The sequence below is a fragment of the Arthrobotrys flagrans genome (assembly GCF_004000055.1).
Source record: "Arthrobotrys flagrans strain CBS H-5679 chromosome Unknown unitig_0, whole genome shotgun sequence".
In the NCBI taxonomy this organism is placed as follows: domain Eukaryota; kingdom Fungi; phylum Ascomycota; class Orbiliomycetes; order Orbiliales; family Orbiliaceae; genus Arthrobotrys; species Arthrobotrys flagrans.
Window position 1 is genome coordinate 2,265,258 of NW_027137550.1, and position 26,850 is coordinate 2,292,107.

At 45.1% G+C, this 26,850-nt stretch overlaps 8 protein-coding genes across 8 annotated transcripts; 1 reads left to right on the forward strand and 7 right to left on the reverse strand.

Annotated features, from left to right (window-relative positions):
- Positions 1-2,100: 2,100 nt before the first annotated feature.
- On the reverse strand, positions 2,101-3,735 carry DFL_003724 (uncharacterized protein; the record flags this gene model as incomplete). Its single annotated transcript, XM_067632702.1, has 3 exons — positions 2,101-2,827; positions 2,880-3,121; positions 3,178-3,735. 3 exons carry the CDS (start codon positions 3,733-3,735, stop codon positions 2,101-2,103), a joined length of 1,527 nt encoding a protein of 508 aa, XP_067490945.1.
- Positions 3,736-4,231: 496 nt separating this feature from the next.
- Positions 4,232-4,974, reverse strand: DFL_003725 (uncharacterized protein; the record flags this gene model as incomplete). Its single annotated transcript, XM_067632703.1, has 3 exons — positions 4,232-4,740; positions 4,800-4,820; positions 4,959-4,974. 3 exons carry the CDS (start codon positions 4,972-4,974, stop codon positions 4,232-4,234), a joined length of 546 nt encoding a protein of 181 aa, XP_067490946.1.
- A 4,780-nt stretch (positions 4,975-9,754) lies between these two features.
- Positions 9,755-10,031, reverse strand: DFL_003726 (uncharacterized protein; the record flags this gene model as incomplete). Its single annotated transcript, XM_067632704.1, has 2 exons — positions 9,755-9,898; positions 9,969-10,031. 2 exons carry the CDS (start codon positions 10,029-10,031, stop codon positions 9,755-9,757), a joined length of 207 nt encoding a protein of 68 aa, XP_067490947.1.
- Positions 10,032-10,909: 878 nt separating this feature from the next.
- DFL_003727 (uncharacterized protein) lies at positions 10,910-11,542 on the reverse strand (the record flags this gene model as incomplete). Its single annotated transcript, XM_067632705.1, has 2 exons — positions 10,910-11,208; positions 11,458-11,542. 2 exons carry the CDS (start codon positions 11,540-11,542, stop codon positions 10,910-10,912), a joined length of 384 nt encoding a protein of 127 aa, XP_067490948.1.
- Positions 11,543-14,436: 2,894 nt separating this feature from the next.
- Positions 14,437-15,210, reverse strand: DFL_003728 (uncharacterized protein; the record flags this gene model as incomplete). Its single annotated transcript, XM_067632706.1, has 1 exon — positions 14,437-15,210. One exon carries the CDS (start codon positions 15,208-15,210, stop codon positions 14,437-14,439), a length of 774 nt encoding a protein of 257 aa, XP_067490949.1.
- Positions 15,211-15,768: 558 nt separating this feature from the next.
- On the reverse strand, positions 15,769-17,456 carry DFL_003729 (uncharacterized protein; the record flags this gene model as incomplete). Its single annotated transcript, XM_067632707.1, has 3 exons — positions 15,769-15,972; positions 16,130-16,320; positions 16,649-17,456. 3 exons carry the CDS (start codon positions 17,454-17,456, stop codon positions 15,769-15,771), a joined length of 1,203 nt encoding a protein of 400 aa, XP_067490950.1.
- Positions 17,457-20,507: 3,051 nt separating this feature from the next.
- Positions 20,508-21,482, forward strand: DFL_003730 (uncharacterized protein; the record flags this gene model as incomplete). Its single annotated transcript, XM_067632710.1, has 3 exons — positions 20,508-20,943; positions 21,189-21,348; positions 21,428-21,482. 3 exons carry the CDS (start codon positions 20,508-20,510, stop codon positions 21,480-21,482), a joined length of 651 nt encoding a protein of 216 aa, XP_067490951.1.
- Positions 21,483-23,782: 2,300 nt separating this feature from the next.
- Positions 23,783-24,478, reverse strand: DFL_003731 (uncharacterized protein; the record flags this gene model as incomplete). Its single annotated transcript, XM_067632711.1, has 1 exon — positions 23,783-24,478. The coding sequence occupies one exon, from the start codon at positions 24,476-24,478 to the stop codon at positions 23,783-23,785; it is 696 nt and encodes a 231-aa protein (XP_067490952.1).
- Between the last annotated feature and the right edge of the window lie 2,372 nt (positions 24,479-26,850).

The following is a 26,850-nucleotide window of genomic DNA, read 5'->3' on the forward strand; positions in this document are numbered from 1 at the left end:
GAGGTATTGGAAGATGTTTTCAAGAATTTCGGGAGCAGAGGCGAGGGCGGGGAGGGATGTCATTTGGTAATATCCGCCTTCGCATATATCTGGGAAACTTTGGTAGACCTGCAGGTAAGAACGAGGCTGCAAGCCGATATACATTTTGAATGTGTACCAGTTCCACGTCTCGGTTTTATACGAAAAGCCTCTTTTGACTAATCCGGTGCTTTGCCGTTGTCCGGGCAGGGCGGAAACTGTTGCTTCTAAGATCTTAACTGCTAGAATGTAGACAGGAAATTGTAGGAACCTAATGGCTTTGTGATTGTTTTCTGAAGTTATTGGGATAGAGAATTTCTTTATTGGGAATCAAGAATTGGAGAAGTGAATAGTAAATTGGATGGATGCTAGCCTACACGAAAATAGGTGGTCCTTTAAATAGCCGCGATGCAGGATGAGGGAAAGAATGTGAGGGCATCATGCTATGTTGCGGTCACGTCACCGCGGTGAAGCCTTGACTGCCTTCGAGGCTACAGCGGGAACGGGGGCTGGAAACATGCATAACGCAGGATGATGAGATGTTAGCCTTAAAGCTAATTAATTTTTATGACGAGAACCAGGCCTAGCTAGGCCACACCCACCAGAGCCTCGCTTCTGGTCCGGCGTAACTCTTTGCCACCAAATGCACGCTCGCATCAAGGCTCTAGCATGCGGCAGAAGGTACATGTACGTGTCGACATTCACGGCCAAATAACTATGCTCAACTTGCGTACAACTAATTTCGGCAGACTATAAATTCATTCATTTTTATAATCTAGACTAAATTATGCTATATAAAATAAAAAACACGACTCTCTCCTAATCCTTCGGAGCGGTCCTCGCTCATATTACCTAACAGCTAATACCTTCCTAAAAGCAACCAGAATGTTAGTTTTCGATATCAGGCCGTTGAGAGACCCCCCAAAAGCAGCAATTCAGTCCCCGCTGATCTCTGTTGTTTGATTGTACTGAGAGAACTAGAACGTGTGGAATCGTAGATAAAGCAGATTTCTACTTACTGTTCTCACGATAGATAGAGTCTGGACGCATCTATAACCCAACATCAAACCACTTTAAACGCAATTTAATTAGTTTACAAGTACATAATAATTTCTGGAATTGAACGGGTGATTAAATACCTCCATCCAGGTGATCTGCGAGACATCGGCATCCACAAACACAATTCCTTTTCCATCTTAGTAAACACGACTGAGCTCCTTCCCAACCTCCATATCTGCTATGACAGCTTTAATATTGGCTTTTTGTTCTTCACAGGTACTAGAATTTTTGAGCATAGCCTTCAGCTTATCGATTCTTGCCTGGGGATCTCTAAGCCATCCGATCATTGATTTCCAAGCTCGTAGTTAAATTGTCATTTGTGAAATGTCGGATGCTTAGGAGTAATTATATCAAACCTACGAGATTAAGATGTCTAGAGCCACGGGATTGGATTGTTAGTGTGTAGGTTTGAGCGGTTTATATTGGAGAAATAAAGTACGATTACTGGCCGTTCAAAATGAGTGTAACCGTGTTTCTGAGGAAAACGAGGCTTAAGAGGTTGAGGACATGAGTATAGAGAATTTCTCAATGGTTTTAAGTTTCGTGACGATGTTTCGGAAGTGGCTAAAGACCTTTGAGAATGGCAGCGAGATGAGGTGATGATTGATTGATCAAATTCTACAATACGGAAAGGCGATTACATATGGTATTTAAAAGTCCTTTGACAACACACGAATGACCCATGATCGTCGTCCTACAAAATGTGCACCAGGACTTTTCTCTTTCCATCTTCGTCGAATCAAGAGATATCGTATCTCTTGGGAAATAGCCTTATCCCAGGTCCACGACCCGTCTTGTGCCATACGAATCTTACGTTTGGCCAATAGTTGTATTTCAATTAATTGATATCTGATTACTAAGACGACATGTTAGTACAATACTTGCATAAACAGAACGTATTATTCAGTTAATTAAGCTATGCAATTACGCTACATCAGGTCGCTGTATTGTACCCGGTACAGAAAACCAAATAAATGCCCAGGGTATCCTATACGCCTTATTCCCATGTATACACTTGCTTAGCTAAGCTACGCCACGCTCCAACATACCAGGTAACCAAACTGAAACTTTGTATGCGTATAACTTGTCAAGAAACCTTAGAATCGCGTAAAGGCCGGTTGGGGTCCGACTGTCTCCAATACTAAATGGACCTAATACTCTGCGAGACTGTTCTGCATCTGCAGGATTTCTTGGGTCGATGAATATGACGGTGAATGACCACATGAAAGAAACGACCTGCAGCGCAAATACATGATCGATTCCAGCACTCTGGTTAACCGCCTCGTCATTAAATCCTATATTCCTGCATACTGTAGGATAACTAATCTGGGGTGGTGATTCAGCAGGTATGTCCGGTGCTTCAACCCGAATACCCACAAAGTTCGGCGATCCGAAACGGCGCCAAGATTCGAGCATAGCGCTACCACACAAAGTCGACTGAAATTCTGCGCCTACATTGCTGCCGTCCTGTGACTTACACTCCACGGTAATGAAGGGTGATTCTGCCATCGCAATGAAAGGCGTGGGGTATCCACCGAACTCCTGGGATATTTTGGTTTCGATACCTTTAAGTTTCTTACTCTGGAGGTCAAAATTTACCGTGAGGTCCGCACGTGCTGTGAGAACCTCCTCCGTTACTGATGCCAGTGACCGTGAGGTCCTCGGCTTCTTCATTGGCGATCTAGAACGGTTTTGAGGCAAAATGTTCCTGACTACTGGGAACATGCTCCGGTCGACGTCTACGGATGTTCTAGGAAACAATTAGCTTAATACTTCAAAGTGGGTTCTACAAACTGACTTACACAGGATCCGCAGACACTGGATGGAATTCTTTTTCAAATCCGGCAACAAATTGCATTATTTGTACCGTCGTAGAAACCCATCCCACCTCCTCAGTCATTTTCGAGTGCATTTTTTCAGCGGTAGTCGCTGTTTGTATTACGAACTCGGCTTCTTGGAAATGTCGTCGAGAGCCTTTGCACTCCGGTTTTAAAATATTCCATTTCGGCCAGGGCTCGTAAGGCCATCGTTCACGAATGGTATCCTGGTGAATTATATTAACTTCATTTAATTATTCCGAAGAGCGACTATGGTTAATACTTCTACGCAACGGCACACCATTTCATCTAGACACGGCGCTCCACGAAGGTAACTGACTAAACGCTGGAGACTCGCAGGCACCCAGTCTTCTGGGTCTTCGTCTGCACCCAATCCACCGCGCCCTGAAGCACTTAGAAAATGAAATTTTGGAAAACTTTGCTTGAGCATCTCCCTCTTTCGAGGTTTTGACCCAACCGTGGATGCTACATTTTTGGAAGGGCTGGAGGAGCGTGATGGGAGCGGTGCAACCTCGTCTGTCTGCGAAATGCTATCGGTGGGGTATAGGGGCTCCGCCCTTTCGAAGCCGCTTAATGTTAGTGGGGTTGGATGTGACGGCTGATTTACTTGTCGCTTGCTCTTAGCCGCTAAGAGCAAATCGTCGTCGTAATCTGCCATCCCACCTTCGTATCGTTTTCGTTTCCGCGAATGCTGAAATGGGACCTCGCCGTTCTCTGATGCTGGTGAGGTTCTTTCTGGAGGTTGGTGTGGGCAATGGGACATAGAAGGCTCGGTATCTGTTACCCCGCTCATCCACTCTATAACCTGCGAAGTATTCATGTTTTGCTGCTCGAATGACACGCTTGGAGATGCATCTGGATGCAGACTTGGCCGACGCTGACAGGCCAGAACTGATCTGGCGTCGGTGTCGTCAACTTTTGGGGACTTCGAAAACAAACAAACAGACAATGCCAAGACAACACACAAAATAACACATAGTTGTTTACAAAACGGTTAACCACAACACAAGATCAAAACTGAGACGAGTTACCAAGGTACCAGGTTACCTTATGACCAGTTTCGTATTCAGACGGCATGCTATACCGGGAAATCTAGCCACTTGATATAAGTACTGTTGGTGTACATGTCTGTAAAAATACTCCCCATCTATGCGACTGTGGGGAACAAGCGATTTCAATTGGTCATTGTATGAAATTTTATAATTAATTAGTAGCCAAGAGGGGCTCTACGAGCGTGAGCTAAGAGCAGGGTGAAGTATAGAGTAGAACGATGGAAGAACGGTTTTCTATATTAAAATACGGAGCCAGCACAAATATCAAATTTTGCTATCACTCTGGATGCCACCAAAGCCGACATCCTGAGCTTCTCCTCCATACCCCGAAGTCTCAGCTCCTGGCGGCCGCGGAACTAAACCGTTCCTTCTCTGTCGACTAAGCAAATAGACGGCATAGATAGCCCCTAAGAAAGCTGGAATAGTAACACCCACAGCTATTCCAACTTTTGCACCGGTCGATAATCCTTTCTTATTTCCGCTAGTCATAATCTCGGACTTATCGTCAGAATCCCCAGATCTTAAAGATTCGGAAGGTGTTGGATCTGGTGACGCCGAACTAGTTTCTAATACCGAACTTGTCTCCGATGCCGAACGTGATGTCAAACCAGTTTCCAACGGAATTTCTCGATCGCTCCCGCTTCTAACTGTTGCTGAACTCGAGCCTGCAGGTGTTGTAGTACTTGTTTCCGCAGGTGTAGGTTCTGGGAGTCCCGCCTCGGTGACAACGACTATCGCGCTCGCTCCATAGTAGGACTCGAAGGTCTCTTGTCCTGATGCCACACTAATCGCGGAAGCATCGCATATGAAAAAGTCTGGAGTATATACATACTCTGTGACGGGATCCACAACACTATTAGGGTGTGATTAGCAAAATAGAGCGACAATTTGTCTCTGCAATATCAAATGGGAGTAGCGTATATATGTTGCAATGCTCCTTTAATAAAACTCGCTGGTGTCGCTTTAATAGCATAATTGTGGGAGAGAATACCTAGGACAACAAACATCCCCTTTCTTCTCAGATAATTCGTAAGTGAAGCCGATATACCGCCGACCCGAGAACGTTATCGTTGCATGCCGGGTATATCCAGGAGGACAACCACTGGCTGGACTATAGAACCCACGAAGGCCAGAATTCCTAGGACAGCAGCTCGTCCGACTGAAGTCACATCCCTGTTGAAAGATGGTCGAATAGATGGTACGAGTATCGCCGAATTGTATAAAGCCAGAAGTCCGCACGGAAAATAAAGAACAGCCTGGTGGCGGCATAAAGGAATAAAGAGTGCCGAGCTCGGCCAGCGTATCGGTCTGTTGTGAAGTTGCAGAGATATCATAAACACCAGAATAGTTGCGAAGATTGTCGTGTAGAAAACAACACCATACATTGTTGCAAATTTATTAATGCAGCGAACCGTATGTATATACAGGTAGTTATATACACAAAGAATAAATTGATAATTAATTTTTTAAAGAAGAGCTAAAACGTTAGGTACTATATTTGATTAGACACAATGATAGATAAAAGATCCCCGATTCTTTGGGAGCCAAAGAAAAGATAATATATAGTTAAAAGTTACCAGGCCCCATGGCACAGGGCTTGAAAGAATGGAGAGAATGCTTGGCGTTATATGACGTTACACAAGCAGGGATTTTGAACCCCTTTCATTGGCTCCGGTTAGAAATGCTATAACGTTATAATTAGAGGGCCCGAAAAGATTATCTCGGCAGCTGGTAGGCAGACTTGTACCTGCACGCCGGTACGATATATAATAGATATACCAGCGCCCAGAGGCGACAAATACCCGTTCCAGTCCAGAGACCCAATTTTGTTAGATCGCTGAGCCATAAAAATGATTTGGTTTGATTAAGGAATATTGTGTCTCAACATTTAGCCATGTCCGAGCACCAGGATCAAAAGTGAGACGTCCGTGCCGCCGCGTGCATACCACAATGTGATAGTGGAGCCTAATTGGGTGCGATTGACCAAAGAACGTGTCGAGCTAAGAGATAATGCAGTCCCTCGTCAAGGTGCTGCCTAGCGTTATGATGCTGCCTAGTGCATACTTGCGCTCTCGACCCTTCTTGTACTTCATGCACAATAGTTCCAGAAAGATCGCTTTGCGCTATATTTCAACTGTTCCGCGATATATCTCACTCGCTATGAAGCCAAGCGTCTCATGCGGTGTATCTAGATAGCTAGGAAAGAATAGTAACGAGATTACCTAAGGAGTGCTAGAGCCACATTCTTCGCTCGTGGTGGTTGGGCGTGCCGAGTTGCAGCCTGCTATACAGTATCAGTTATTCTATTAGCTAGGGTCTGCAGGAGTAAATGACTTCAACCGAGTGCACAACTTACACTTCAAATCTTAAGGCGATATTTTTATGTTTCTCGCCGGAATCGATCCAAGATGAGTGTAAAACCGCTAGCGCGATACGTCATGGCATGCACTTCAGCCTACATTTTATGCATACACGCCGCCATTGTCGTCTCAATCCCCGTATTTGTGCCGAATTTGGCAATTCGGAATGTCCTAAGTCCCTATAATTTATGTACGATCCTGGCGATTTCTCCACCACTATGCCTAAGTTTATAAAACCATAGCCGTGTGAGATTGACTTTGCTTCCTTGTTCATGCGGCCAGCAAATCCTAAGTAATTTATTGATATAAGCTCCACGACCACGTACTCTATTAGCTGGGGATTCAGCTATAATTGATAAAGAAGTTCTAAATATATATAATTTGAAATTCTGGCTGGACGCTCGAACTTCTATTACTCCTTCGCTAGATTCTAGATCTACAAATCCTCCCATTCATAAGTATAAGACCCATACCTGGGCTTAGTATGCCAGAGATCGGCATTGCAACCTCTACCCCTTTCATAATGTCTGGTACTTGTCATCACATATACCATCTCACTATCTCTTCTCTCCACTTCCCCGCTTAGGATAGTCCCGCTTCCACCAAATGTGTTTCCGTCGCTTTTACGATCATATTTGGCTCTAATTACTAGACGCCGATGTTGAAAAACATCAGCGAGGGCCGTGGTAGTCAAGCCATAGGCCTGTATAAGTTTGGAGTCATGTTCGTATACACTAGTTTGAGAGCCACTCATGCTCTGGTAACTCAAGCCGACTACGCCTGTCAAGAAGAGTCATCCCTAGGGCCCCAAATGCTTCGACGTCGTCTAGATATTCCGTGAACAACCGTATGTTTCCAAGATCAAGGTACTTGAATGACTTGCGGACACTTTTGTACAACAAATTCCCAGCCTGGAAGTCAACCAGACGTGGAAGCGAAGCCAACGCTCTGAAAATATGACCCCAATGAAGATCTATCGAACTATTATCTCCGTACCAGCTTCTCATGTCAATAATGTCGCTCCCATAGATACGTAGTTTCGAATAATTGACTAGTGTTAACAAAAATGATATCGTTGATTCGTCGAACTTGCCGATTCCTTCGAGAACAAGTGATTTGAAGTTGCGGGCATGCGTTAGTTCAAATTCAGGAGAGTGCGCGGAGTCAGATAAATAAGCTGGCTTTATAGAGAGATACTCCATGCTTTCAGGGAGCCTCTGTGTTATATATGTGGTGGGCCTAGCGTAGAAGAGGATATCTTCGACGGCCTGGAGCTCCCGCCACAGATATGCTATATTGCCTGCGTTTTGAGCACAGATATTAACCTTTTGTAGTTGAATTGTGGGACGGCCGCGAGCGGCAAGTTAAAAAACCTTGAAAAATAGCCTGTTGACGTCTTTAACGATGTTTTCCGTCTTGCTTGGTGATTGAAGGTCCCCAGTTATGAGCTCTATTACCGAATCAGGCAGATTAGTAAACAGGCTTTTGATTGCGTCTGTAAAGACTTGGACCGGTCGAGACTTATTTTCCCGGTTGAATATTCCTTGGATTTTACATTCATCCGTTTGTGCTTCTTGATTCCACAAATTCCGGCTAGTTGTCAGAATAACTCGTGCAACATAGTATAGAATGGCCGAAAGAGATACATACCGCCAAATACCCTGGCCGCGCCTCTGTGGAATGAGCAAGCCTTAGGGAGAAGTGACATTGGCGAAATGGCAGTGTGTCTAATATAGCGAGCAAAACGGTTCTGTTTGTGGTCCACGAATTTGCAGGTGATTAGTTGTGTATGCTCTAAACTGTGGCATATATGGATTGTTGAAAAGGCGGATGGTGTAACTAATGCTTCGAATCTCTTACATTGAAGCCTTAGATCAGATAGTGTAACCCGAGTCTTGTTTTTCATCATTCTGATATATTGACATCCTCGTCTCGGTTTAGTTGGCTTCGTAGCTTCTGTTGTCTCATTGGTGTAGTCAAATAGATTTGAGGGTTCGCTTTGGAGAAGATTATCCCATGTATAAACATTCTTTCAATCATTGCAGAGGTGCGAGAAAATCTTGACTTATTGCTGCTAGTCAGTTGATTCTGCAATTTGATAGTAGATGTGAGGCCGGGTACTTCTCCGAGGATCTCATTGGGGCAGTCAAGGAAACTCATTTTGCTACAGATCCGAACCGACCCAATCGATCCTTCGACTCTTGATATAGCACGATATTTCTTGTAATTGTGTACACGCTGTAAGCGCCTGCAGAACTAGATACTTCTATCGTATAACATGTAACAGACCTTCTTATCAAAAACAAAAAGGTTTATCTGGACTTTAGTTTGAGACTTTGCAACTACTACTGATTTGCAATTGTCGGAAACTTATGTTCTAGAAGTCTGATGAAAGTTATTTCTGCTCTATTCACACTTGTGTCCTTTCTATATACGTGAACGACGCTGACGAGTAGCTTTCGTAGTCCCGTGAAACCGCTCCGTGACTGCGCGGGAATTTCGGCTACCCATGTCACATTAGTGTGTCCAGCTCGCCTCAAGTCAGCTGGTGTGAAACACTTTTATGAGCCAGAATTTTGAGATTTCTTGTACTTCGAGTTCTTGGTTCGACTTCACCGTCGACCTTTTCTATAAATAAAATTCAAAGCTGCTTCCAACGGGATTCTAGAATCCCTCTGGTGCCAGGTGACTTTGAGATTTCAACCCGAAAATCGGCAGGGACTACAAAAGTGCACTTGGCCATTGATACTTGCCAGGCTTCATGGATACTGAAGTACATACTCATCTATAGTCTATTCAGTACATAAAACTATTGGACATTTGGACTCGAGGCTACAGGGCCCCTTGATGAACCTTGGTAGCAATGCTGCTATGGGTTATGTAGAGAAAATCCTGTGCTCCAGGCTTTATTCTACTAGGACAGGCATGAAACATTTATATAAATTCAACAAAACGGACATTAAATTGAAGCAAGGGTTTCTTTCGACACTAATATCGAGGATTTCCCAACCGGCGATAACATTTATTTGTTCGGCCTCAAAAGAACCTCCATAAACTCCAGACAGTTTAACGTAGTCTCACAAGCCAGTTTGATGCCATGGAATCATTGTGTTTGGCGGCAGCTTTAGCTATTTTGACTAGCAACGGTTCATATACTCGACATTGTTCTTTGCTGAACTTACCTGCTGCGAATGCACGAATGATCGGTTCACAATCCTCACTATTCGGGAGCCAGCACAACATCACATGTGCTGCGCCCCTAAGCGCTCTTATCATGTTCCAGTGAGAGATATCAAGTCCTATCAGCTCCAGGCACTTAAAGAGTGCGTTGAAAACTGGAAATTTCCGTGGATTGTGTCGTAGAATTAACGCTGTTTGCAGGTTCAGGGCGAACCTCTGTCTGTTAACCCTTTCAAACCTACGCTCTTCATTTTCGAGGTGTATTATGAGACCGATGTAGGTCGAGATCAAGAGGGGGTTCATATCCGGTTGGTACAGGGGCGCAATAATGGCCTGGATGATCCAATATTGCGGCAGTTGAATGGTATATATCTTCTCGCGAAAAGGTTTTCTGTAGGGAAGGATAATATTAGTACGTAATCGGCCATTAATTTATGGACTTTGATTCTCGAGGAACATACAGGTACTGGATGGTTCGACAACGTGCCAGTCGCGCACGAGTTGGGTAGTCCGATCTGCTCCATGTGGTCAATTTTGACTCGCTTTTCCGGAAGAATGTTAGGGATGATTTCGGAACTTTTCCTTTGCCTTTATTTGAGATCGAAGGATTTCAATTCTGCTTTGGTGTCTGCTGTAGTTAATTGAGGGGATGAAAGGGGGTAATCTAAAACAAAATTTATCTTCATACTCTTACCTTAAATTCAATTGTATTGCAAAATATATCCATATCAAAATATAATAGAGTGATTTTCGCCGAGTCAACCCGTTTCGATGTCTAACACGAGACATGAGCGCAATAATATTTGTTAAACTAGCCGTCAATCGGAGAGAGTCCTACAAGGCTATGTGTTTCTGCCTCTGTATTGATTAAAAGGCTGGGACACCGCCTTGATGCACAATTTAGACCTTCCGTCGACTCGACATCTAAGTTTGTCTCCTGCACAGCAAACAAGATAGTATTTTTATTTCAAATGCACTTCACTTCATAGTTTGGTTTTTAATCCAATATGCATTGAAAAAGCAGACCAATATATCAATAGAGGGCTTAGGTATATACGCTATGTAAGTAAAATAAAAACGATAAGTGTATAGAGCACTTCCAGACTTACTTGGCGACATCTGGCCACTTAAGGTGTCTGCACCACAAATCCAGCCAAATTAATGATTTCTTTATCAAAAAGTTACGCCCAAAACAAAAAATCTGCAGCCATTTTTAAAATTTGTGCGTCACTTGGACATTCAAATATTTAGAAGGTTTTCAGTTTTGCATACTGTACTCTCGGACATGTGTACTGTGGAGGCACTTGACAACCTCCACCGCCCGTCCCGAAGTTAACCAACATGTTGAATATCGGTTGGGTCTTGGTGGACTCTTTGGAGTGTTATAGGCTATCCCACCGGTTTACATGAGGTTACGTCGAAGACAGCTTCCAATGGCAAACGGCGGCCTAGGGCCGGCAAATTGCCTGGAATGTGTGTTCCGGTTGGCATTTCGGAGGGCAATTTCGATGACGCTAGTATCACCATAGATGTCATCGCCGTTGTAATCATCATCATAGTCGTCGCCGTTGGTGTTGTTTTCGTCGGTGTCGTCGTCGTCGTCGTCGGCATCGCCTTCGCACTCGGTAGAGCAACATTCAACGCTGGAAACGATGTGGAAGAGCCCTTCGAAGTGGCCGAATGATTCAAGGGAAACTTCGTCTAACGGAGTTTCCCCAGCCACATGGCGTGCCTTTTAGTCATGCATAATTTCTAGCGTCTAGAGAAGAGTTAGTCAGTACGAATTATCACGGGTCAGTTATAGACAAAGATAAAACCAACTTTCGTAACTTATATCATGATACCTTGTACGAATATGCGTGCATGGACATGCGGCTCGTGCATGACATCTTCTTATCTACAGGCTACAGCATCACAGCAGCGTCGGGCTCAGAGCCTACAAACACCTACCATGCAGAAGAAGCGCCGGAGGTTTGTGGGTACGTTGTCTGCCGGGGGTTTGGCCCGGAGGTTGTTCGAAGGCCCCTGCCTGCATTCCTGACGGGTCCCGGATCTACCCTCAGATCATCCTGTGTTGTAGTTTTGTGGCGGCAGCCTTCTGAGTTAGGTAACCGACAAACTTTGCTTGAAAGTTTCCCCTGCCAAGACCTTTCCACTATTTAAGGATCGCCCTCCCAGCTCCCTCTTCTCTCATCATACTTACCTTGTGAGAAGGTCGCGGGATCAAGAAGCCGTAACCTTTCATTCGTGAGTCCGCATTGCACAGCGCGGTACTTTCACAGTGAGTGAGTGTCTTCGGGCACTCACCTCGCGTTATTTTTGCTTTCTTCTGAAGATGACTTCCGTCTTCACAGTTCAACTTTTTTTCTTGATGGTATAGACGTTGTTTCTATGTGTCGAGAAAAATCATGGGAGCAGGTGAAGGGCTGGTTGGAGGAGATTACGAAGCTCTCCCGATGGCTAGTGGACAACACCAAAGGTTACTTGTGTTGTAAGGTATGTTTGCCCACCTGGTCAGAATCTGACACTAATTTAGCGACCTCCTATTACAGCAATTCGCATATTTTTCTATCTGCCCAGAAGGTCGACCGAGAGGTCCCTCTACCCATCCCTGGCTTCCTAGCCACTTATATTGACGCAATCGAAGCTCCCCGAAACACTCCTTATTCCGGGCTGGTACTTGTTCAGGTCGATTTTGTCTCTGGGGTACTTGTTCGTTTGATTGCGTATTTGACTTCCTTATCATACCAAGACACAAACGGCACAGTGATCAGCTGGCTTTTCAGTGGCTAGAACCTCAATGATTTGTGGTGATTACTAGACAGAAACACCCATCGTGTTTCTTATGCACTCGTTGGTCTGACGTCGAAAGATAATCATGTTTATCTACCAATTACATGTCATCTTTCGGGTGCTTGACGCCGCCCCCATTTCCTATATTAAATTTTCGTCAACCTGAAGGCGAAGATTGCATTTTAAATATGATTTCTCGAAATCTTTGCCCGAGAACTCAGTATTGCCCGTTCATTTAAGTGGAGCTTCCCTCGCTTGTCTACAGAACTCCTCCAAAATTGAGCAAGTAAAGTTCTAACTTGGAACTCACACGGAATCAATCGGAAGACTGTGAAGAATCTCTTGACTCATTACGTGAGTCAGCGATTTGCGTTAGTGCTTGTGGCAATCAGATTTAAATGATGTATCGATGTCGGAAGGTTTCCTGAGTTTGCTGGTTATGGCTTTAGTTACTCGGATATATTTAACTTGTAACAATAATTAGCTATACCGAATAAATTTATTCTCACTCGCGAATTAATATACGACCCAAATAGTGTGAGCTAACAAGACAATCACATACCTACCGTCAGATAACGAATCGCTCTCATCAGCAAGTAATCCTCCGGATTTGGGAGATATCTTTAATGTCGTGGGTGAGGTGGTCCGAAGGGCTTTCTACAACAGACTTTCCCTGAGGAGTGCTGTTCGAATAGCGAAATTCCACTTTCTAGCCGAGCGGTAACGTTCCGGGGCCATCTATGATATTCCATCGCTCGGCCTTAGTATAGAAGATGTAAATGAATTGAACCAAAAATGGAGGTTTCTATCGGCTCTTCGGAACGAAAACTCGATTGATATGGCAGGGTCGGCGATGTATTACGATGCGCTTGGCAAGTTGGTGCGCAGATTTCCTGGATACGAGGAAGTGGGCTTAGCGTTACAAAAGCTAGTCTTTTTCCCCTGGTATGGCCCGAAGGGCTTCCAAACCTCGAAGGTGATAGGAGCGGGACACGGAAATCTTTACGCAGCAATTTCTAACGGTGGAACTATTTCTGGATTTCTTTAGATGTGGATTCGAGTCAGATAGCTCTTGGAGCCGTGGATACCGAAAACTATACTTTTCCTATAAGGATATATGCATCGGCAACCAGAAGTGATGTTGGAGGGCTCACCGCTCGAAAAATTAGCCTCTCCACCGGCGACACCGGGCCCTTCGCGATCGAAAACCAAGGCGTATTCATAGAAGATGTGAATATACGACTTCCCAAGGCCTTTCGGGATTCAATACTGACGTTTATGAACGCGTCCCAAGACACTTCGGGTGGGGCATGGCATGTCAGCTGTGAAAACGCCAAACAGCGAGGTCTTTCTCTTAAATCCGAGTTTAACACTGTATACTTACTTACATGTTACGTAGCTCTCTATATATCCGGCCGGAGAAATTATAATCGTCCTTAGAATAGAATTCCATAATAAGTGATATTATAAAGATGTCGGGGCTACAACCTTTCGGAGACTGCTAGTCTTCAACTAGTTTATCTTATAATTATGCTAAGATAAAACATCAATCATCTGGATAGTTTCCACCCTCTATGCTATGCCGTCACCCGAAACCCAACTACGATAACAATCCCCTCCACGATCCAAAAACTTGCATCTATCGAATTTACCGGACAAGTATCTGCATAGACATAAACTCCTTTGAAGTTATATATCCCTTTACTGTTCATGTCCCTTTTGTCGTCTTTATCTCCTTTGTCTAATGTTTATTTAAACCGTCCATATCCGCTATCGTGTATTTAGGAATCAAGTAAACGATTTAAATATCAGTCTTTATACATTCTAGTGCCTCATCTCACCTTGTGACATTTGTGTATTGCCATGATACCTTGAGCTAATCTCCATACGATTAGTTACAAGATAGAAATACCACATTTAATTCTACATTACCCTAGGAATATTGGATAATTGGAATTATATCAGTGGCCAGAAATTAGTATCCATTTTTTAACTATAGATGATATATAACTTGTTTATATAGTGCTGGTTGGAATGGGGTGTCCGATTCCAACAAATTAACAATAATATGAAAAGTTAGCGCATCAAACATTCTTTGCCAAAACCATAATCTCATACTCTGCCCTCAGCTGTAGTTTATTCTTGTCGAAATCGATCACATATTCCGTAATATCCCCCTCCCCCCTGTTCGACCTCTACCGCTAGCTTTAAAGCCTCAAAAAACGATGGAAGAATCTGCCTTACATCATCCTCGGCCTCCGCAAACACGTCGCCACGGCGGGAATCATAAATCTCAAAACTCACATCCTTTACAAACTCATCCACCGCACCCTTCTCACTACCAGCTGCAACCTTCGCCCGTTGAGTTTTGTCTAGGCGAGCCCATACCCGGGCGATGCTGATATGGGTATTCGTATGCGAACTATTCGGGGGCGCTGGCGAACTCGTGGGGGTCGGCATGCCCGTTTGCGATGTTCGAGTGAAGTCCTTGTGAATTCCGAAGGCCTTGGCTAAATGCGCCGCGCGGCCCGCTCGAAGGGCATCTTCATGAGACGGGGTCCACTTTTCGCCTAAGCCCGGAAGTTGGTAAGCGGGTGTGAACGGCTCAGCACAGGTAGAAAAGCCGCAACGTAGAACGCTGGGGCCGAAGGGTGTTACAAATGGTGGTATATTCCCGGTATGCCGATCGTGAAAAGCTTGTGTTTCCGGATCAGTTACTGTTACCTCGCCGCGGAATATTCCAAGGAGGACCGGATCCGCTGCGGCAGGGGTTATCGCGGGACCGAACACATCGAGAACAGGGATGGAAAGTGGCCTGTTGGTTTGAATATTCTGAAAGAAAGTTTTTGCCCGGGTATGCGCAGTTTGGTAGTATACGAGCCAGAAGACGATCATTTGGACGCGTCGCATCGCCCGATTCATATCTTCCTCGTCCCAATGGCCCAGAAGCTCAAAATCGGCAGTAGTGAGACACTTGCCAAGGAGTTCCTAGAATAGTTCAAGCGAGTTGACCAAAAATGCGGGGCCTCGTTTGTCTGTGGGGATCAGAGGGGCGTTGAACTGGGAATATATGAGTTCCATGTACGGTTGCTTCCACGTTTGGCCGCCGGAGCCTTCTCGGAAAAGTTTCCCAAGGTATTGAGATGCTACCGAGTGCAGTAACTTCGCCAGCCGAAGATCACAAACGGTCTGATGATCAAAGAATCCAAGCTGCTGGCCAAAGCTGACTAATTGCATAAACCCTGCTACGGGGTACCCTACAGCCCAGCCATCGATGCCCTTTTCCCGGAAATCCTTTGCTGCCCTGGCCAGAGCTTCGCGAAATGTTACCCAAGGGCCCTCATTGCTGAACGTTTCTCTACAGCTGACATTTTCGAGCAAATTCGTGAACATCCAGATGAGCATGGAGCGTCTTTGTTTGACTTCTGGGTCGTTCAGAGCCTCGGATCCACCACTGCCGCCCCCAGCTCACTCCTTTTCGCAAAGCACCTGGTCGAGGATCGTCATGAAAAGTTGCGAAACTCCGGAAGCACCGGTTCGGAGACCACCAGTGAGCGCCACGAACAATTGAGATTCGATATACTTCCTATTAGCACCCTTAAACTCAAGAGTTGGAAGGACAGTTTTGAGGTTCTCGCGGAACAAAGATTCTCCGTTGAGTGCCAAGGTGCACTGGAAGCACACCATCTAGCTGGATATGAACTCCTTGTTGGATGGGAATCGGCCAGCTGCGAGTGGAAATTCGAGGGCAAAAGTTGTCAGTATTTCCTGCGACATCAGCTCCAGCCTTGATCGCGATCGACATAATCTCGTCTTTTCCACAACAGACACGACATTCTCCGCGGAATGTAGGGCCGTCTAAGTCCAAGCTGGTGAGAGGTATTTCGCCAACTTCTGCCACTGTTCCTGCTCGCTTCGCTCGATTGCTGCGACGGTCAAGGATTTCGGCTGTGAAGTTGGAGCCACTGAGAGCGACGAGTTGCTCAAGGGCGTGATTGACAAGATCATTATGCTCGCGGACTGTTTGTTTTTTTTCTTTGCAATTCTGCAAAACACTTTGGTAGTTCTTGCGGTTGTTTGCATGCGCCTCCCTAAGCTTTTGTTGGAGAACCTCTCGTGTATCGTCGTCGAGAGTTTAGTCGTTAAGCTGGTTGAGGCCCCGGAGATATCTTCGAATTTAATAACAACCTCTTCAGACTTCTGGTTGAGAAGGAAAGTGCGAAGCATTTCGATTGTACCGCGGGTCATACAGGCAACCGAAAGATTGTTGAAAGACTCTTCGGCCAAAAGTTGCTTGAGCTCTGGGGCCTCAAGTCTGCCACTTCCCGTGAGTAATAGGTTTATATACCCATGTTCTCATTGGCTTGCTCCCAAATTGCTCCCAGTCTGATCACTCCAGACGAAATCTTTGGTCGACTGTCTGCGGAAGGAATCCGGATTCCTTGCTCTTCGCAAAGGCGCATAAATTCCGCCTCGTCTTTCAAAGCTCTCACCACGTCCCAGGATGAAAGATCTGGCGAAGTCGCCTGGGAGCCACCAGCAACAAGAGGAGCGAAGCACCCCTTTCCAGCTATTATATGCAGGATACCGGTAGCAACATCTTTGAATAGGATCATAACATCAGAAGCATTGGCATAAAATGCGATACCCACGGAGATATTAAGGTTTGAGGGGGCGTTACCCTTGTAACCTGTGATAACAAAAATAGTGGGAATGGCTACAACAGAGGTATCTAGAGCCAACTGTGTAAGTCTTGGTACTCCTGAAATCCCGCCGTCGGTCAACAGGTACCACACGTCGCTCTCGCCGATAGCTTCCAGTGCTTGTTTGTTTTGGAGAATCGTGGTGGGTTCTGTCCCGCCCATGCACTCCGTCCACGGGACAGTGGGAATATCCTTAATTGGATTACCACAATGGCTACCCCACATCACGACCTGATCATCCGTGTGGCCAGAATGCATCCTTTCTGTGAATTCTTGCTGAAGCTTCATGATCCGGCCTGAGGTGGAGCCGGAGGCATCGACAGCAAAGAATTGACTGGCATCCTTGAAGTATACATGTCTGGGTGTATGTTGGTCCGCAGACAATTTTTTCTTCCAGCTCGCCGTAGGCTGGTCGGAAGTTGAATCTGATTCCTGCTTATGATCGGATTGCATTGTCAATCTATGCGACTTCAGATGGTGTGTTTTAAATTTTGAATTCTAGTTGCAAGTATCAAGTCAAATGAGCGGAAAAGGTGGGCAATTTATGACTTCTGCTGAAATTGAGCTTATTCCGTCTTGAGGGTTACCTACTGAGCCTGAGGAATCCTTGCTTAGGGCGTTCCTGGCGTGCATGGTTCTGGCGTGCATGGTTCTAGCGTGCCGGAATTTACGGTCCAATGATGCTTCTCGAAGGCAGTATTGCAGCCCGTCCAAATATAAAACCGCACACTTTTATGCCGTAAAGAATTTCCTACGAGGTATGAGTCGGCGTAACAAACCGCAGCAGCATAATAATAAACTCAAGGCAGAAATAGCAGCCGGCTGGTGGTGTTATCAGGATGATGATTGGGGATATCGATGCCATTTTCATTGTGAAGTAGCCGTACAGAGTAGGATATTAACACAACTCCAACTCCACAAGCTCCTCATAATTCCCACAACACCTCGAAAACAACACCTTAACCGCCTTACAAACCTCCATAACCTCCATAAATCCCGTCAAACCTAGCGATATGATTCATAGTCCTCGGTCCCGAGATCCCGTGCCCCTCTCCGGCGGAATATCAAATCCATTATAAAACCACGTTAGCAACTGAATCCCCGAATTCGACCATATCTTTGCGTCCCATCTTATCTATTTTCCGTGTTATGGTGTAGGTGGGTGTAGATTTGTGAGATTATTATACTCGGATAAGTGGCCGATATGGGGTCTAGGATTGAATCTTTGGCCGAGTAAAACCAGTCTTGCCATGGTAATATTTTAAACCCTGGGTTTTGGGAGAAAGAGTGATATAGACCGGTTGGATTTGGACCATATTCGGCGGAGGTATGGCTGATTCCTTTTTCCGGTTTGAGAGAGAATTCGAGGATGCATGCTTGGGAGGAGGGTAAATATCTCGATGAGGTGTTTTGATCGGTCCTTGTTAGATGTTCGTAGTGGTTTTGAATATCCTTTTCGACGGGGAGGACGGGAGGGAGAAGTTGTCGGGAGAGGATGTCATAATTGCGGTGTACTATTATTTTCTTCTCTTTGGGTGTTTATCTTTCCGACTAACTTTTTCAATGTATTTTTTGTGATTTTCACCACTGCTGTTGCCGGGGTAGTCTCTGATGCTGTTACATCAGAGGTCGACACCGAGTTTCCATTTTCTTCATAATTCCGACAAAATTCCCAAATACTTCCCCGAACATGAGGAGAATACCCCCTGACAACTCTGTCTAGCTCCCATTGTTGAAGTAAATATAATCCCGGTAACGTAAAATTCAATATTAAATGCTCAAACGCCCCTCTCTGCGCCGGCGGAATCCTAGCCAGTGTATCTACCTCTGAAAGTCCGATATCCCCGTATGACAACGTGATGTTAGTACACCGCGGTGAGGGGACTTTTAGGTAGATGTTTTTGCAGAGGAAGCGAAGGGTTAATAGGTCGGATGAAGGCATATTTCGAAGGTTATTTCTGTGGGAAGGGAGGTTATTGTTGTTTGAGGGGTTGATTATTTTTAGGAGGCGCGATGAGAGGCGCATCTTTTATTGTCAACCTTTTATAATGTTCGAATCGGGTCTCCTGTATAAGAGTTGAATATGTGATGCCTTGTTGTCGCAATCGTAATTCCACACTTGGCGATTCGATGGATAGAGTCGCACTGCCGCACAATAGCTCGTTGAGTACGATAAACCGCCGCATGCTAATTGTGCTAATTGTTTGAATAGTGGTAAATTCGATGGTATGGTGGTAAGAATTGCAGTTCGCATTCAGGGTTCTTGGGTGTAGTCTGGTCGGCATTGCATAACGTCAGAGACGTGCCCAGACTTTGTTGCGCCACCTGATTCTCGCGCCACATTACTAGCATTCCACCAATAGGAGTGTGACAGCCACAGTGTAGAATACCACAGGCTCAACACGGCAACCCATTCTATTCACAATAACTGCCAAGACTCAGACCAGTGCAGGATAAATCTCGGCGCTTGACAATTGAGATGAATAACAAGCCTCACTCGGTATCAGATCAGAAAAACACGAACCAGAGGTTCCTAGTGGAATAAATTTCCTTTCTTCTTCCTCGTCTTTCTTCTTTCCTCTCTTCATCTTCATTCTCTTCGAACCTCATCATCAACATACCTCTTACCCACATCTTCACAATCGATCACAATCAACAATCAAGAATGAATCTAATCTTCAAACCTACCTTCCTAGCCGGCAAAATCCACCGTCCCTACGGAACCACCTCCCTCCCGATCGGACCCTGCAAATTCGTCGAACACCTGAAAGCAACCCTCCTAGTTCCCTCCCACTTACCCTCTCCCAAAGGGGCCGTCTCTATTCACTCAACACCTCTCAGTCTCTCTCCCATCCTACCCTCTCCCACCGACCGATCAAGAAATAGCCCTCTTCTGGTGGCGGGGAGTAAGAGAGGAATGGAAGGAAGATAAATCCCGCGGATTAGTCGAGAATTGGGATCCCCTCATCCCATCCATGGTCGATTATTCTCTGTAAACTACGATCTCGACAACTTTTACCTTTTCGCAGGGGGTATTTCCGCATAATTCGGTCGCGCAGTTTGAAGGGGTAGAGAGAGATGGGACGGTCAAGTTGAGCAGGTACTGGTTGTTGGTGGATAAGAAGAGGGCTGATCCACCGCTGCGGGGATGGGTATTGAAGCGGGTCGGGACGGGGAGATGAGGAAGAGACGTCGACGGGTGGGAAAAGATCTAATTGATTTCCCACCTCTCTCTGCCCCTTGTTCTTTTCTTCCATCCTCTTATTTATTATTATTTTATTTTATTTAGTTTTATTATTCAGTATCGGCGGCATGCCATCCTATATCCCAGCATCCTCATAGATTTGTTTGACGTGCTCCTTTACCCAGCCAACAGAGCTTACGCAGCTCTCACCTTTCAAGCTCCAAGCCTTCAAGCTTTCATCTTTGACTATTCCGAACTAGCTCGACGTCCCCCCTAAAAGAAGGGAAAGCTCTAAATTCCGTCCCGTCCTCCTCGCATATATGCAGCTAGTCGGCTCCCGCTCCGCTATTAAAGAAAAGAATGAAATCAATATTCCGAAGGATATTCCGCCGACTATTGAAACCAACGACGTCACCCGGCAGATACCACCACCATACACTCCAAATCTGCGACATCCAACAGGACACCCAGATAGTAGTTGGAAGGCTGCCATTATCACTTTTATAAAAGAAGAAGGATGCATGCGCCGTCCACTTCCCTTCTTCGCTCTCGCCGCTCTTGCGCTGTTTCTCACGATAATGTACACAAATTACTCATCAACCATGTTTTCCAAACTCACAAAATTCAAGGGTAAAGTCCACACCTCTAACTACCCACACCGCTCCGAATACCCAGGCCAACAACAACAACCACAACAACCCCCTCCAATCTCCCAAAACTGGTACCACCAGAAGCATACGCCATTTTTCGCGCAAGGTCAGCGGCTTTTCAAAAATCGATACCTCAAACAAAATCATTCACGATCATCAATCATGGGGTATTACCCGACACTTATAATCCCATTGATACGCCGGTGTTCAATAACTGCAGACTATTTTGTGCATCTACTGTTCATTTTAAGAATACCTACAGCCGAGTGTGTCCCTTCTTTCTGTCCCTTTACTATAATAGTGGGTTGCTGATAAAAGATATTTGGGGAGGGGGTTAGTTACTGGGAGTAGCGATTGCCTGGGCGACGCTGGGAACAGCGCAATACCCGAATGGCGATGTTTTGCAGAAGTTGATTCATGGGATCGATGTTGTTTATGATAGATTTTTGGTGGGGATGGAGGCGGATATTAAATGGTGTATTCAGTCGAGGAAGAATTGGTGGAATATTCAGTTCGTCCCCTCCTTTCCCTTCCTTTCCCTCCCTTTCCACTTTATAGTGTTACTAATATGGTGGTGGGGGGTATGATAGGATTGGAGCACCGCAGAATCTGGCGGATTTGGGAGTAATCCTCTCCTCCACCTAGGTCCCGAACGCCATCAACGCCTCGGTTCCGAAATCGTGGAACCAGTAGGAAACCCGTTCATCCCTAGCCTTAAGGGGGGTAGTAGATCATGGGTTGCCAGAATCCTGGTTGTTACGGGGGTAGTCACCGATGATCCCAAAATAATCCGTACCGGATTCCGGTGTATGTCCGCCGACGGTGGGAGCGAAAGAGTTCGTAAAAATACACTGTTCGGGTATACTCAACCTGGTGATCTTCATACTTCGATTATTTATGATTCTGTGGAGAGGAATTTTTTACCGGTGGTTTGGCAGGGGATCGTTTCTGAGCATGTGAGGGATCGTGGGATTGCGCGGAAGGGGGGGCGGGATGGGTATGTCTCCCTTTACATCTTTTCAATATACCTTATGCTGATATAGGGAAAGGACAACGGGCATGTTCTTATTCATGCAGTGGCGCTGCTATCGTAAGCCTCGACCCCGGAAATGGCAACCCACCTCTCCTCATACGTCCGTCTCCGGCTTGACCAAAACCCCGGCGACATCTCCCCCAAATCCGAGATCCCCCAGATTCCAATCCTACAATCCATCCTCTCCAGCACCTCCTCCCTCCCTCCTGCCCCCAACCCCGCGGATGTTTTGCATGCCCCGTGCGAGAACACTTCGCGTATCATTCCCCCGATGATAGTAGCTGTTCTTAAGCTTGTGAAACTTATATTATCCATAATTCAGGCTAGTCGGCCGTTATGAAAAATGTGTATTCGCGGTGATAGAGCCCCTGTAATCAGGATGCTAATATTAGCCTAAAACTTGACAGCTGCATAAGATGGTAAACTGCTCCATCAAGCGAATGAACAGGGAAGAAGGGCTCGAGCTTGCTGTTGTTTTTAAGTAATAGGAATAAAGGCGTCGGGAACACAGGTCCTTCTTACTCCCGATTTTCAATAATTGGTCGTTGAGAATAGTAAGCGGGGTCGGGAGCAATGTGCCTTAGGAATCCCAAAAGCTACCCCAGAAACGCTAACTAGCTAGCTAGATCTATAGATAAGATTAGAAACAATTTTATGAGACAAGCTTGAAAGATATACGTACTATACAGCCCGAGAATATAGACTAATGTCATAATAAACTAATCGATATCGTCGCGTGTTCAGATTCGAATGAGACCGATATCGGCACATACCACTTGAGTTCTAGTTTCACGGTTTGCATCTTGCGTAATACGAATTCAGACATAAGGCACACTATCAAGGTTCAATTTATTTTACCATCCTTCCAGAAGCGGTATTGAATACTTGCGGAGGAAGCCTTAATCTATAACTTGGACGACGCCGCATCCTCACGTGCAACAGGCAACACAAGATGGCCAGAGGACTTGTTGCATTTTTCGGGGCATGCAAGCTTGGTGAGCTCAGGTATATGTACCACGTACCCGTTGTTACCCCGTAGGGCATGGCTGAAGGTTACCCGCTTTAAAAACCTATATCTGGATAGTAGTGGGTTTGGAGCGCGGAGATGTTGAGATATGCTTGCAGCCCAAGCTAGCATTGTAAGCTATATGTATCCGAGTTCGAGACTACTACCTACTGATACCGCGTGAATGGGCCAGCGTACTCGTGGTTTGCACAGATAGAATTGTGAATCCGTATCACAACTTCCTTTTTATATCGCGAGATATCTTTAGTTTCATAGAAGTCTTCGTAACGTCGCGGGGCGACGACAACTTCTACACAACATGCGCTGCCAGTCCGAATAAATGTCATGCCGGCGCGAACTTGTTGTAGACGACCTTTCTATACACCCAAGTATCTATTTAAGCAGACCATTTGATCCAGCATAACCCTTCTTTCTTCACCAAACATCACATCTACAAATCAATCTACCAATGGTTGATTCCCAAAGCTCGCTAGAAACCAAAAAATTTCTTAACTACTAATCCCAATTGCAAACCGCTAACTTCAAACCCTCGTTGGTATACTCTGATTAGATGTGTTGGCTTAACCAAGCCATCTAACACTAAACTGATGTATATACAAATTAGTTTTATAACTATTTATAACTATACCTTAGACCCAATATTCTAGACCAATCTAATAACAGTGAATTATAATGGTATTCATTTAACATGTGCCATTATTATGCTTTCACCATTTCTTTGAGATTAAGGGTGAACTATATCGTTGCAGGTGTAACACTGTTCGGGGGAACTTCGCTTGGAGGAACCCAAACGCCTTCACAATCGACCCAACGATCCTCCCAGAGTGGCCCATGGGTACGCGGCTGAAAGTTCTCCTTTCTCCCTATTTGTACTTGCTCCACTCCTCAGGCTCTTTTACCCCCCCTTTTCCGCGTCTTCATCAGGTCGAAGTATCCCCATATCTTCTCGATACTCTTGCTATCCGGATCATAGGGATCTGGCGGCGCATCCCACTCCTCAGCACCATCCCATAGGACTTGAACAGTCCCCATCACCCCGTCAAGATGACCGACAGCCAGGAAGAGCGAAAACCAATCCGTAAATCCCTTCATAATATTGCACTTGTATTCGTAAAGATCGCTCAGGAAATAGTTCAGCTCTATTTGATTCGCGCCATCAGAAACAAAATTGGATACCTTTTCAGTACGATAGCGGATTGGGTTGTCAAGGTCCGGAGCATGCGTCAACTTAACGTCCACCACTATCCTTTTGATCCGTAATTGGTTACATTTACCACCGTCATCACCGTCGTTTACCGAGGGAATGTAGAACTCTTGAGGTCCATGATGAAGGAAATCATTGAGGACGTTGAACAGCCCATTCCCTTCCTCTAGCAGACTACCGTTAGTGCGGAAACGTTGGCCATTGGCCCACCTTCGAAACAACAACATGGCATTGTAGTTTATTCGGAACTCAGGGATACCGTTATATGGCGGTTCCGGGGGTAATTGCAATTTCGCCCATTTGGGAAAAAATGCTTGAGAGGGGTATGTTTCCAAGCTCAGAGTGTAACCCAGAGGATTAAACGCCCCACTTGGCATCTTTTGCAAAAAAGAGGTGTACCTCTGAAACTCCAGCCTGAGTTGACTTCATGTTTGGAGGATCGCGAGGAGAGGATATTTTGGTACGGTCGTTGAGTAGTACATTGATAGCCCGTCGTAGTTAGCTCCCATTGGTGATTGAACCTCCAACCTGAATAATTAAAATAACAGACGACACGGGAGCCATTAATTCGGTTTTGAGACTAGGTTCTGGAAGTTTGTCATGTATTTCGATGAGGTGAGAATATATCAGCTCTCGGATTTCGAGGGGGAGGTCGAGAAGGGTAATGACGGAGCTCTGCGTCGAGCTTTAATAATTTTGAAAAGAACTTAAACTAAATCTTGATTCTGATCCCAGAATTCCTATCAATGTTGGTCTTTGTATGGCGTGATGTTGAACAGAATCCAACAATACCAACGCTACGCGTTGATCCTAACACCAGGTACGTGGGGGGTTTTAGGCCCTAAGTTTCCATTGGTCGTCCCTGCCACCCTCATATTCACGAAAAAATGACCAAAGTTTGTTTTTTCTCTGCTGGCGAAAATTCAAGAAACCCTCGAACGCCCGTGACCAAATGTCTTAGCCATTCTGAGGACCGATGGGTCTCGGTCTCCAGCGCTGTTACACTAATGACGTTACAAAGTAATACGGAGCTCTTTGATAGTCATGATGTCAGTTTCGAAAGTTTGGAAAGAGTGGCCTGTATTAGATTCCATGAACAGGCGAACAATTCTCGATACTACTATAATATTCATATGGTGCCTACCGAAAGAGTCGTGGGAAGGCTAGGCGCCGAGAAGGGGGACAACGGCGCTAGAAGTTACATTTAAAAATCAAATCTAGTAATCGGAGAAAAATTGAGTCGTGATCTTTACGACTTCTCAGCATATGCATGAATCCAAAGGGACTGTACTACTTCGCAACTCCACCAACCTTTTCCGTATTTCTAGGCCTAGTGGAATATTCTACTCCTCTGGTTTTAGCGTATATAGCCTATCCCAGATATGTTGTAGCTCCTTTCACACCAACTCGTCATTCCTCAACCATAGACGTATCGAATGCCTCTTAACTGTCTATTAGCCAAAAGCTCCGTTAAAACTTCCATGGAAGGCATCACTAACGTATTCTTCTCATCATCTCGAAATGCATCCCTCGCATGCACCAAGCCCAAGTTATTAATAAATTGTATATTTTTCTTCTGGAAATTCAGGGTTAGGGAGTATTTCTCCGTTGTGTAGTGGATTGCACCGAGAGCTTCTGCCTGCGCTTCGGTAATCGGTGGGATATCCAGATTTTGCTTTGTCAAAGGTAGCTTGTGAAATGCCGTCGGGAGTACTGTAGTATTACTTTCCTATTTTCATGTGTTGGAACACGAAGCCATCTTGTCTAGATCCTGTCTCCGAAGCCTTCCAAGTCTCTCATTTCTTATGGGAACCAGCCAAGTTGGAAAAATACGTAGAGGATGGGAGAGACGGGTTCCGCAAAAGAAATTAAAGTCAGCTGGGACGGCAAAATTTCCCTTGCATCCAACCGCTGATTTTTGCGTCTAGATCCGTACAATAATCACCCTTCGTGATAAATGGGGACGTTATAGAAATGTACGGGGTACTTTACTAAGTTGGGGTGAACAGGAAATGCATTTTTTGATTGTATGATGTTGTATGCAGTTGTATTCGCTTACGGGGGTAATAAAATAAACTTTCATTCCAACATAACAATACAAATGAAATTACAGGCACCAAGTTATTTTGTCATCCTGTCCTGCCAAGCATTTTCAATCAGTGTTAAGTTAGGAGATTAGCTTCAGTTCTAGTAATGACGTCAAGTACTAGGCATCTGTGCGTATTATTTTTTCAATATATTGAAATAAAGTGTATTTGTCGCTCTTGTACTAGGTGTGTTTAATCAAAATTACTTAATTTGGTATCTACAATTTTCACTAAATTCATAAAGTATGTGCTTCCACACAGACTGCCTGCCTGCCAAGTTCCAGCGTGTAATCCAGGTCCAGTGTGAAATCCAGTGTGAAATCCAATATGGAATCCAGTAAATAGTACAGTGAAGGAAGATTTTCTAAATTAAATGTTGAGATTTGTGTGTGAAAGGGTTTGAAGGTAAAAATTTTCAAAGGCTTGCAGGGGTACAATGGTTGAGCTCCAAAAGCCTATCCCGGTCATCAGTTAACTTTCAATAAGACTAAATTTTCATAAGAAGAAGCAGTCAACCCCGTTTGGCGTGTTCGCTGGCGTATTACCGGGTCAGGGCAAGTGTCGTAACTTTTTCCCGCTCACCCAATAGCTCATACAGACGCTAATCGGAGAAATTAGAACCCTCATATAGTTCTTTTTAGAAGATCTTTAAATCGTTATCT